This window comes from Euprymna scolopes, chromosome 28 (assembly GCF_053919585.1).
Source record: "Euprymna scolopes isolate OS-2025 chromosome 28, ASM5391958v1, whole genome shotgun sequence".
NCBI classification, from domain to species: domain Eukaryota; kingdom Metazoa; phylum Mollusca; class Cephalopoda; order Sepiida; family Sepiolidae; genus Euprymna; species Euprymna scolopes.
Window position 1 is genome coordinate 89,831,716 of NC_136509.1, and position 13,674 is coordinate 89,845,389.

Here is a 13,674-nt window from a genome sequence, read left to right on the forward strand (position 1 = left end):
AAACACTTTATGATGTACATACTCGTCACAGAACTAAGAGGTCATATTCTAAAAATCAGGTAGGTTTGGCTAGTAACTTTTCTATTTGGTTAGTAAACGAAAATATTTACTTGTCAAAGGTCAACTAAAGATAAATTTGTCCGTAGAGCCCTGATATATCTTTTTAATTTCAGTGCATTCAGACAATGGAAATACTTCTACTACGTATAATGTCTAAATTTATATTTTGCGATAAACACTTAGATGTTTAAAGGGGAGGGGGTAAAAACAAGAAAACGAAGAAAAACACAAAATCCAACTCGTTTCTATTTTAGTTGTTCTTTTTTTATTTGTAAAAAAATATGATTGGATTTAACTGACGGCTTTCAATTCTATGTCAAAGATCAATGAACTGTTTGGCGGGATTGGACCGATCTTTTGGTTGCCGTAACTGAAAAACAAAAAAATAAATTGTTTTAGAAAAACAAACAAACAAATATGCATTAAATGAAAATTTTTATTTAAAACAAGTAAAGCATGCATGGTTCCCCGTGAGTGCACAGTGAACGAGGCATGAAAAAAAAAAATGACTAAGTTCAGCATTTGCCCCCCCCCTCTCCTCATTTAGCCCCAATAGTCCCCAGGGAACGTCAAATTCCAGTGCAGTTTTAGGCCTTAACATATGTAAATTTGAGTTCTGCACCATGCAAAAAAAGAAAGGACTAAGTTCATCATTTGCCTCCTCCCCATTTAGCCCCAAAAGTCCCCAAGGCTTTAACATATTTAAATTTGAGTTCAGCACCATGCAAAACTGCTAAATGGACATACACAGAAAATTTTGGACAAATATGTTAAAATAGTCCCAAAAATGGAGTGTTTTTATTAGCCCTAAAAGAGCCCGAGGCACACCCAAGTGTTATCGCAAAGTATAGACAAATAAAATTATACAGAAATCAGTTAGTTACAACTTTTCAGAAAGTTTTATAAAAATCCAAGATACCAATTTTTTTTTAATAAGCACAAAAGTTCCAATTTTAGCCATTTTAACCCAAAAGGCATCCCTGGGGGGACAATCGGAGTTTTCACAGAAAATCTGTTCTGTTACTTTTTTTACTCATATCATATTTAATGTTTGTGCAAAATTTTAGAAAATTCCAAGGCGTAGTTTTTTTGTTTTTGTTTTGTTTTTACATAGGCATCACAACTTATCAAGGCCAAGGGGCCACTCGAGGATAAGGGTTAAAGAGTGTACAGTAGAAATTGGACAATATAGTAATCCTTAGTAATGGAAATTCAGTAATAGAGTGACTATCATTTAATTGTTATGACTTTGCATTTCTTGTAATAAATAATTTTTACCAAGAATTCTTCATAAGTTTAGGTTTCAGTTTCAATTACATAGCTGAAGGAACTCAAGTTTATACATATATATTATATGCGTTTTTATATATGTGTCTGGTCACGAATAGGCTCCTATATGGTTGACTATTATAGAAAACTGATTACATATAATGATAGAAGATGTATCGAGACGCAGGAGCTGCTAGAAAGGACTTGTCCTGCCTTGATAGAGTTCAAAATAGACTTCGTAGCCTCGTAGGAGATGTCCTTTTCTCCTCCTTGCAACCTCTATCTCACAGAAGAGATGTTGCGAGTTTGTCTCTGATGTATCATTATTTTCATGGAAAGTGTTCAACTGAGCTTCAATCTATGGTCCCCCCTCGCCAAACTTTCACAAGAAACACTCGTCTAGCTGTAAATACTATCAATAATTTCCCCCACTCTTTATCTGTGCCTAAACCTAAACGTAGATTCCATGAACAAAGCTTCTTTCTTAGAACTGCACGCCTGTGGAATTGTATTCCGTTTTCCTGCTTTCCGGCTGACTACAATATGGTTTTGTTCAAGTCTAAAGTAAATAAGTTCTTGATGAGCCGTTCCATATAAGTTATTAAATTTACCAAATTTTCATTACTAATGATTACTATATTGACCAACTTCTACTGTACACTCTTTAACCCTTATCCTTGAGTGGCCTCTGGGCCTTGATAATGTGGTGATGCCTTTGTAAAAAAAAAAAAAAAAAAAAAAAAAAAAAAAGGTATATTTGATCTGGCAGAACGGTGGTTCATTAAAATTGTGGGTTCTGCATACGCGCCTGGTCCACAAAGTATGGAAATAAAAAATTTAAAAATTAAAAAAATACGTTTACAAGTGTTTTGGATATAGATGTACATAAGAATACTTTGATAAGTATGTGTTAATTTTAAAAGGGATAGTATAATAAAATTGTGGGGTCTGCATTCACGCCTGGCCTCCATAGAATGGAAATAGGCACAAACTTTAATAAAGACTTTTCATATCTACCTGCGTAAGTATACTTTGATAATTATGTTTCAGTTTGAAGAAATATGGTATGATAAAATTATGGGGTGTTCGTTCGCGCCTGACAGCCATAGAATGGAAATATGTCACAAAGTTTAACAAGGTCTTTTAATATAGATCCACAGAATATTGTGATAAGTGTTTCAGTGTGAACAGGTATGGTATAATAAATTATGGGGTTTATCTATTTTATTTTTACTTTCATCATATTTTGCTTTGGTTTTTATACCCCCAAATTCGAAGCTATCTCTTTACAACCCTTCCTTTTCATAACCTATCATACTTTTATAAATCAAAGTCCATTTTCTGTAGGCTGTTTTTGAACTCAGTTAACGACAGGTCATTTGCTAGTATATATATATATATATATATATATGCGTAAACTAAGTATTTACTTCAACAGTGCTCAATACGTAGGTAGAGCTAGGTAGTAAGTTATAAAATATATATGGCAACTAAGCTACACAGAATATTCCACATTTCATCCACGCTAGGATTCATCAGGCTTATCTAGCGTGGATGAAACGTGGAATATTCCGTGTAGCTTAATTGCCATATATATTTTATAACTTACTACCCAGCTCTACCTACGTATTGAGCACTGTTGAAGTAAAGACTTAAAGTTTACGCATAAATCTATACTTTCATATATTAATTTATGTGGTTAAATGAAGTAGTCATATATAATATATATATATATATATATATATATATATATATATACATATATATGTGTGTGCGAATAAAAAGGAAAAACCTAAAAGAGTAAAAACAAAAATAAAATCAACGTTTCGTCCCTATTTCAGGGGACATCGTCAGGATTTCTAGGCGAGGATGTACAGATAGAGCAAAACGGAGACTTATTGAATCTGCTTTAATTTCAAACATTAACACCATCAAACAAAGAAAAGGATTTTATAATGTAGCCCCAATCATAGGTAATATAATAATAAATGAACAAAACATTAACTTAGATCCTGGTTGATAAAAAAAAAAAAAAAAAAAAAAAATGCATATATGTATATAACCCGACCCCCACACACTAGATATAAATTCTCTTTTCATCATGAAATTTTTTTTCTCTCCAGAACAGAAAGAGAACTAAACTTCTCCTCTTTCGCATGTGATATATGACCGTCTTCCTGTACATCCTCGCCTAGAAATTCTGATGATGTCCCCCTGAAATAGGGACGAAACGTTGATTTTATTTTTGTTTTTACTCTTTTAGGTTTTTCCTTTTTATTCATCTAACGTCTAAAGCATCGTTTATATCTTGCTTTATTTTATTCATATATATATATATATATATATATATATATATATATGAGAGAGAGAGATTTCTAAATCGCATGAAAAAAGGAAAATGGGGAATCAAATATCTTGTAATGTACAAGTTACAATATTATTTATATATTTGTTACTATACATCCATTTAAGGAGATAAAAAGAAAGCAATAAATAGCGATATCTGTTGTAAAAGGATCTTAACAATATTTTAATGTATTCATAATGGCTGACATATTAGTGTGGAATCATGGGAAAACATGAAATTCGTATTGAGCCACAAGTGTGTCATAATGGCGTCTGTTGTTATCACAATTATTAAACTTGTTAAGAAAAAAAATGGAAGAGGAAAGGGAATGGGGTAATCTTCTTCTCTTTCTCTCTTTGAATTTATTGTGATTAAATTCCACTTAGCGTCTGAGAAAGGCTGTTCTTTTGTGACACTTTTATGGGGCTTCCATTAGGCTTTATAAGTGACACACAAAGGAAAACGATGTTTGATTATAGTAGCTTTTTTTTGTTGTTGTTTTTTGTTAGGGAATTATTGACATGTGACAAGACAGCTCTTTGAAAAATAAATAATCCCGGGGGGGGGGGGGACAGTCATCTTTTCAATATACAAGCACATCTCTGTATATGTAAACCATCATCACCATCATTATAATCATTACTATCATCATCATCATCAACATCACAATTACTATCAATATCATCACCATCATCACAATTATCATCATCAGTTTAATGTATGTTTTACATACTGGCATGTGTTAAACAACTTTTAGAAATTGACTTCTAAACTTATTTCTGGCAATTATCCAAACTTATTTTAATTTTCTTTGCAAATCATTTCCTTAGTTGAAGCAAGATTTTTTTCATACGCCGGACACACCCTTTCTTACGCGAATCCGACATGGTGATCGGAACCAGTGTTTTTAACAAGATACCATCTTTAGATGATTACTTTTGAATGCTGAAAACTGTGAGTATCAGATCAGGCTGTTTGAAGATACTGGCTTCCTGACCTAAAATGCATCAAACACTTGATGTTATTATTTTCCCCTTTCCCTTTGCAAAACTCAAGCATGCTCTGCAAACCCAGAAACAAAAACATTACTTCCAAACTTATCTCTGGCCAGGTCATTTTCTTTAAAAAGACATTTCCTTAGATGAGGCAAGATTTTTTTATCAGTCAGATGCCATTTTTGACGCTAACCCATTAAGGTGGTGGAGACCAATGTTTTTATCAAAGACCATCTCTAGGTCTACCAAGCTTATACTATTAGGTTGGATTGAGCCACACTATGCAACATCTCACACCCGCTTTCCGTGCAGTCCAATCTATAAGGGTTCATACCAGTCATGTTGTAAGCAATCAAGTCACTTCATCTGCACTCAAGATTTTCCTTGGTCGTTTACGCATCCTCATGCCTGGGATAGCCAGCTTTTCATTTTTTTCTTTTCATTTTTTTCTTCAGTTACAGAGTTTATGCAGAAAGTGCTACACTCCAGATAGCTAAACTACCTGAAACATCAAATAAAGCTGTCTGAAGATATCGGCTACCTGACCTAAAATGCACCAAACATTGATGTAATTTTTTTTTCCTTTCCCTTTGTAAAACTCAATCACGTTCTACAAGACTAAAAACAAACAACCTTCCTTTACAAAACAACCAAACCAAACACCATGAATAAATATTTGAAGATATAAAGAACTTGAAACATAATTTGTACCAAAATGACTGGATTAGACATTAATTAACCTAAAAAGAGCTGATATGCCATAAAACAAGGCTACAGAGCGATTCACCTGCGTTTAACATAATTATGCATCGTATTAAATTTATGGTTGCTTTATTTAACCAGCATACCGACCTTTGTTGGGTCATTTAATGCTGAAGATCGTTTTGATTTGTTTTATTTATTTGTTTCAATGTGTTTGTTTGTTTATTTTTTTATTATTTTGGCCGGGGCGGGGGGAGGGGGGGCAAGGTTATCTGTTTTAATTGAAAGTTTTTGGACAGGCTGGATGTTATATTTTTTGCTATAGTTTGATCTCTCTCAGAAATGAGAGAATGTTGTCTGTGCAGGTGTTTTTAAATACGTCTTTCATATTGTTGAATTTCGGGCGGCGTTTTCTCGCGGTAACATTTCGGGACAAGATCAAAGTGTAGTATCTGTTCTTCAGATGCTGCACTTCAATTTCTTGTTCTCTGTCGGTGGAGGAGAAGTCCTTCACGACTGAGGCAATTTTTATTTTTGTTCCTTTTCTCCACGTTAAAAAACGACCCTGGTGTTTAATTATGTCTCGTGGGGAGGCATTGTAAATAGGAACATCGGCTCCACATTCCACAAAGATATGTTTTATTGTGCCGGCCTTCCGACATGTTAGGCATTGTGGTGCTTGCTCTTGCTCGAGATGTAGGAGCGAGTACGGTTTGCGTGGCCAATGCGTGTTCTGGATATAACAACTTGTTCTTTTCTTGATTTTTGTGGGGATGATCCCCATTCTCCCAAGGTGGGTTTAATCTGGAAGAGCTTGTTATTTGTGTTATTATTCCAGCGCTGTTGCCATTTTGCATAAAACAGTTTATTGGTTTTGTATTTTAAGTCTGCAAGAAATATTTATGGTTTCAGGGTTTAAAGCTGATTTGGCTGCTAAGTCCGCTCTTTCATTTCCTTTCACTCCGATGTGGCGTTTCAATTTCTAACAGTGAGTAAGCAAAGATCATATATAACTACTAACCGCAGTTATTCAGAGCTGGTCGAAATAATTTCGAATGAGTTCTTTTTTTTACTTTTTTTTTTTTTTTTTTTTTTTTGTTCTTCACTCCAAACAGAGCATATTGCCACTTGGACGTAAGGAGCTACTATTTGGGACCATGTCTAACAGGAGATGAATTATGGGAAGTTGAGTAGCGAGATGTCTGTTTACATTACATTTAACCTAATGCATGAATCCATGTGGATGAAGGCAGGTAATAAAGGGAATTCCAAAGTCTAGCAGTCCGAAGAAAGAAACTAGTAGAAGATAATGCTTTCCAACATCATATGACCTTAACGGTGAAAGGAAGGGCAGGGACGCTTGTCAGGGTGGTCGAAACTATGTACGTCAAGGAGAGAGCACAAGTGCTACGAGTTCACCAGAGCACATTACATTTAAGTACTTGCGAAACAGGCACAGAAATGCAACATTGCTGTGGTGGAACAGAGGTTGGAGCTTGGCCGATAGTGCTGAGACTCTTTTTTCGACCATGTCTAAGAGGGAGAGACTAGTGGTAGATGCACCAGATGTGGCCACAATACTTTTGTTCTTGTTTTATGCATTCCTTGTTTCTGAGCTTATTGACTTTGGAGTTATGGCAAAAACCGAATAGAAAAGAGCGACAATCGAATGGTATTTGCCATTTCCCATGCATTTCAGGCAACAGACCGCAATGTTTACTTTCTTTCAAGCCAACAATTGCAACAAGGGAAAAGTCACAGCCCATTTAGATAGGCGAGCAATGTAGACAGAAGAAGTACGAAATGATTGTGTTTAGATTTACACAATACATGCGTGTGTATATATATATGTATATAGTGTAAGTGTCTCTCTCTCATTTATATATATATATATAAGGTAAAATTAAAAGCCAAGAACAATGCGAGATTTTTATTTTTTTATATAGAGTAAAATTAAATGCAAACAAAAGAAATAAAGTTCTTTTTTTTGTTGTTTGTTTTTTCTTTTTCACACAAATTTTAACTCTAAACAACAGTAATTTTTTTTTTCTGTTGTATTCAATGGTGATATAAATCTCAATATATTTCAGACTTATTAGTCCATTTTCAAGAGAAGACAGCGGAAGAGTGTTCAAAATTGGAAAAGTAGCCGCAGAGTTTGCCACGTGATACCGCGAAATATAGAACAAAAAATGCTTCAAGCAAACTACAACCTACTTATATATATATATATATATACACACACACACACGCGCACGCACATACTTGAATGCAGGTTTACAAATACATGTGTGTATATATATATTGTGTAAGTATATATATATATATTATATATATGTATGTGTGTATGTATATGTATATACATACACACACATATTTCCCTTGATGTAGGGGAGACTAAAATTTGCCGCTATGTTTCTAAATGATCTGAAATAACAGTAAAGGGGAGACTTGATTCCAAATATTTCTCATGTTATATATCTCCTCTTTTGAACATAGGTTACGATTATGAATATCTCCAGTATCAAATAATCTTTATACACTACGAAATCTACTTTATGTATGAAAACCAAATATATATATATATATATATATATATATATACACACACACACACTTGTGTTCGTGTGTACATGCATATGAAACTTATGAGGTAACATTAATCATAGAAAAATTATTTACGTAAACTCCAAGTATTGAACATTAACAATGAATGTGTGTACCATCATTTCTGAGATGATAAAAATTTTTATTGAAAAGTTTTCATCGAAGAAGAAGTAAGGCCCAGATAAGACTCCGGCTCATCCTTACGTTGTCAGGCAAAAAGGATGCTCTCAATTATGACTTATGTTCTTGCTGTTTACATATTCGGAAGAAATGGCCGGCGGGAGAGTAAATAAGATATATAATTGAAATATTGATTTAAAAAGCACTTCAGCAGATTGTATCAAATGCCGAGAAATCTTCCTCCATTTTCAGCGGCCTTCACTGCAATGGATACGACAAAAAGATGGTTTAGAATGGTTTTTTTTTTTGGGGGGGGGGTTCGAATGATAATTTGAATGATAAATCAGAGATGCTGAAGTGATATTATGAATCATGAAATGGAGGATCTTTGCGAAAAACATCCAACGACAAGTTTGTTGTGAAAAGAAGCTTAGACTTTATTCGCTTCAAAATTCAATTTCTTTAATTTCGTGTTTTTACCTTTTGCTTGTGTTTTCCTTTCAAATTTTCGTTCTTAAGTGTTTTCTGATTATTAAATGTTTATCGGTTTTAGAAAGAAAAAAATAATTGAAAATTAAAAACGATTTTTTTTTAAATATTGTGCTTTTATTTAATGTTTTGTTTTTTTCTGTTTCGTTTTTTTTTTTTTAAGATGTCAATGAATAATTTTTTTTTTTTTTTTCAAATTATGAGAAATGTCATCAGAAGATTTAATAGAAATCTCTACACATCCCTAAGTGAATAGAACCCTCCCCCATTATTCCTTTTGGGGAGGGAAAGAAAGAAGGAGTAACGAGAATAGAGAAGGTGCTGGAATAGAGAGAGAGAAAGACAAGGGATAAAAACAGGAGATAAAAAAATAAAGAGAGGAGAGAATGGAAGAAATAGGTGTAAAGAGATAGGAATAAAGAGAGAGGAATAAAGAGAGAGTAGTGGAATAAGGGAGGGAGACAAAGAAGAGAGATAAATAGAGAAAGAAGGGGAGAAAGAGAGAAAGGGTGACAGAGAAAGAAAAAGGGGGGAGAGAAAGAAAAGGAAGGGGAGAAAAAGGGGGGAGAGAGAGAAAAAGGGGGAGAGAGAAAAAGAAGAAGGGGAGAAAAAGAAGAAGGGGAGAAAAAGAAGAAGGGGAGAAAAAGAAGGGGAGGGAAGAAGAAGGGGAGGGAAGAAGAAGGGGAAGAGAGAAAAAAAGAAGCAGGGAGAGAGAGAAAAGGAAGGAGGAGAGAAAGAAAGGGAAAGACAGGAAAAGAAAGAAAGAGAGAAAGGGCGAAACAGGAGGGAGATAAAGAGATTATGGAGAAAGGAACAAAGAGGAAACAGAATGAAGGGAGGCACATGATGGAAAGTAGAAAAGGAGAGCAAAGCATATAGAGATAAATATAAACAAAGAAAAGAAAAAGGAAATATAAACACAAAAAATTCAATTTTTTTTTTTTTTGTTTTTTTTTTAGATGAGGACTGATAATTTGCATACCGAACTACTATTCTCATATTAATAAAAATCATACAAATGACACAAAAAAGGGAATCAAAATAAAGACGCAGGATCTGACATCTTCTGTAATATAAATCTCACCTGTCTGTTTAAATGTATGTATGTATGTTTGCCTAAAACTTTTGACAGAGGCAACGGATTTTCACGAGATCAGTATCATTTTGAAGCTTGACCCTCCAGACGACAAATATTGAAAAATTGGCCAAAAACATTAATTCCTTCACCCTTAATTGGGCCATTTTCTATAGGGAGGGTCGATTTTTTTTGCCGATATTTTTGAAAGTTATCCCCTCTTTTCGATTGTCTAGCCTTAATTTAAACCTACGTCACTTTGCGGCCTACTACCACTTTTTTTTTTCTTTTGCTCAACACACACCTATAAACATCTGGGCAACGCCAGGCACTCAGGCTAGTCTTAACTAAAAAGGGAATGAAAAAAAAAAAAAAAGATGCCAGGCTCCACAAAGTGAAAATTGAAAACAACTCCATAATGTTGCGATGATTGTCAACAAACAGATATTACACTTGCTTTGTCATGTGTGTAAAAAAAACAGTGTCAAGTTTTATGAAAGACTAGCGAGGGGTACCCGGCATTGCATGGGTGTTTGGAGGTGTGTGAAAACTCCCGGGGGGGGGATAAAAATAAAAAATGTTTTGGTAGGTAAGTATGAGGATCGAACCTGAACCCTTGAGGCAAAGTTGTGAATTAAAGTGTAAAGAAAAAAAAAAAAAAAAAAAAAAAAAGTGTGACGGTTTTAACCATTGGGCCACCGCGAGATGCTAACGGAAACACGTTTGAATTTATTTAATTACTTGGATTTGGCAGGTGCACGTTTTAATGACTTAATGAGGTCAAGTTTGACTGCGGCATAGTATTTCATTTACTGCGGGAACGCTTTTTTTTTATTTTTATTTTCCCAAGATTTTATAGGAAAAAGACTAACCCACATGCGTCGAGCGACAAATGTTGAATATTTATCTTCCCGAAGGCGAGCAAATTAAATAGACAGGCAAGCTTCATTGTTAACTGTGAGATATTACAATTTATATGTGATATAAAAAGTTTTTAAAAGTTGTGAACCGACTGACCGCTTCTCTGAAAAAAACTTTTTGTAGACATGCAGAAAAAGCGAACACACATACATACATACATTTTCGTTTTTATATTTATAGATGAGTTTGTATTTTGAGACGCTTAACACCTTCGGTCTTCGAGAGATTTTTTTGTAATAGAATGATAACATACAAATAAATTTACAAAAAATTCCCATAAAACAATCAAGATACAAGTTTTCTCAAATATAGCTTGAAGCATTTGTTTTAATGACAAGCTAGACTCAAGGAAATAAAGAAGCAAACATAATTCATCATTACTGTTAGCGGAGAAGACTTTTTCCGGCATCTAGGGATGTCCACAGTGAAAGGGTGGGATTTTGCTACTTGTTGCTTTAGTCGAGAGTATGTACTTCAAAGGGGCACAAGTGTTATAAGTTCTGCTTTCGTCGCATACAATCTGACGGATATCATTATCATTCTGTTTGGACAACTTTTAGAAATTGATTAACAAACTCACCCATCTCTCACCAGGTCTTCATTTATCCCTCTTTCACTTACGCTTATTCTTATCACTTTCTCCCATGTTTTTCCTGGCGTTCCTCTGTAAACGGAACCTGCTACATCAACTGTTCTACATATACTAACCCAAAAAACACATCCATCCGTTCAATGTGGCCATACCATCAAAGTCTCCTGTTCTGCACACATCTCCCTCTGTTGTCTAGACTTAATTTTCTTTTGACGTCAACAGATCCAAGCCTGTCTTTAAGATTTCACATTACACATCCAGCTTATCATTCTCATATTATTTCTCTCCATGCAACGCATATCTTCAACCCTTATCGGCTAGATATCACTTCCATACATCATCTTACTGCATACATATATGCCTGATAGACTCTTTCCTCTGTTTTCCTTTCAAATTTTCGTTCTTAAGTGTTTTCTGATTATTAAATGTTTATAGGTTTTTAAGAAAGAAAAAAAAAATTGAAAATTAAAAATGATTTATTCTTGCTCGGTATAGAGAATAGATAAACGCTTGTGTCTCGAACACCTCCTTTTCCTGTTGCCCTCTTAAATCTCATTCAAATATCACTCCAATCTTTCGGAACATGTGTGCTTTTTATCTCCGCTGCCACATCGCACAGTCAGCCTGGTCATTGCCAGCTGCTGCTGCTAACGTCCACACTCTGTTACATTGTTTTGTCAATTTGTGTCTTGACGACAGATTGTTCTCTTTGTTATTGAGGCTGACATTACGTAGACTGAAGTCAGCTCCATGTTGCAACCGCCTACAGAAGTATGGATATGTTGAACGAAGCTCTGATTGGATAAACACATCCCAATTAAGGGTAAACGAGGAAAAGATCTGGAATAACTGGCAATGATGATCTCAAGCAATGACACATTGAAACAAGCATAAATGAAGTTCCATGAAGAAAATCACTTCGTGCCACCATGGCCAATATACAATACACATCTGATGCAGAAGAGACATAAACTTATTTTGTTTTCTATATTTTACTCATATTGTAGATTTTAATTTTCTTGAATTTTTTTTTTCATTCATAACTTTATTTTTTAATTTTCTTGATTTTTTTTTTTATAATTTATACTTAATTTTCTTGAATTTTTTTTATAATTTATACTTAATTTTCTGGAAATTTTTTTATAATTTATACTTAATTTTCTTTAATTTTTTTTAATTTATACTCAATTTTTAATTTAACTTTATTATTTACGCTATCCTTTTATTTTATAACATTTTTATTTTCTAATTTTCTTGAATTTTTTAATAAAAATTTTTAATTTAACTTTATTCAGGTTAAACTTTTATTTTATATTTTATAATTTTATATCTTAATTTTTTTATAATTTTTATTTAATCCTCAATTTAACTTTCATTTCAATTTCTTACACCATGGCCCCATATTTTGATCATTATTCTAGCCTTCATGATTTCATACCTGGCCATTATTCATCAATCGCTCCATATTCATAATTCTTGTGGGCCATCAGTAGATTCCCATTTATCATTCAAGCTTTATAAAGACTTTTATATTTTCCATATTTCTCTATTAGTTTGTTGGCTAAGGATGAAGCAGTCGTTATTTCACACATTTTTTTTTTAACTATACAAATGAGCAAAAAATAAAATCAAGACAAAATTTTAATTAAAAAAATTTTTAAAGTTGAAAAATAATCTTTACCCCAATTTTGCAGGAACTGTAAGCGTTCTCTTGCCGCCAACTCTCATGCCTAAAATGTAATAAAAAGACGTTTGAATACCAGGAAAACATTTTACATTTTATATAAACAGTATACGGTTAGAGTCAAGATTGTATGCTCTTTTTCACCTCCGGTTTCTGCTGTCCATTTGGATGGATAATTAGAAAGGGACAAGAGAACGAGAAGACCATTCTTAATATGAGAAGGGGGGGGGGGATTAATCATTAATCAGAAGGGACCATATCTTGTTTGTCACTGTTGTCCCGTTTGTGGAACAGAAACCGGAAATCCAAAAAGACATCTTTATGATAATCCAGATTATGAAAATAATATGAAAATAAATTTGACAAACAATAACAGAAAAAAATCTTGATTGAGGACAAGATTTTCAGATTATAAAAAAAAATGTTTTTAAATTTGTATTATTTGGATTCTTTGAACCTCTGTTCTTATCTTCAGTGTTATTCAGGCGTATCTTGTTGAACTCGGGAAATCTTTCTGTCAAACTCTGCAATCTGTACAGAATTTTAAACAAAATCCTATATTTACTTCACAGGGGTAGCATGCTCTTGTTCCATCAGCCATAATCGGGTAGACTACGTAATTTGCAATCATATTTTGAGTGTCACCTACATTAAGAATCCAGAAGAGTATAACTTACAACTGAATTTTAGCAAGTACTTTATCCACTGCGCCATGGGTCCTTGCGGACATTCTAGTAATAATTTTGGAACCCTTAAATCCATTTTTGTCTTTAAATGTACAATCGTACTACTTACCACTATTTATTACTACAA

General features: G+C 33.7%; 1 protein-coding gene across 3 annotated transcripts in view; it reads right to left on the reverse strand.

The window, feature by feature from the left end:
• Nucleotides 1–298: 298 nt before the first annotated feature.
• LOC145249713 (uncharacterized) overlaps nucleotides 299–13,674 on the reverse strand; it is an 81,799-nt gene continuing 68,423 nt past the window's right edge. For all 3 annotated transcript variants that reach the window (XM_080111591.1, XM_080111590.1, XM_080111592.1), the window contains exons 12-13: nucleotides 12,859–12,907; nucleotides 299–430 (exon numbers count right to left, since the gene is read on the reverse strand). In XM_080111591.1, coding sequence (XP_079967717.1) covers nucleotides 352–430; nucleotides 12,859–12,907 — 128 coding nt within the window. In that variant the 3' untranslated portion in view covers nucleotides 299–351. The remainder of the gene's footprint in view (nucleotides 431–12,858; nucleotides 12,908–13,674) is intronic.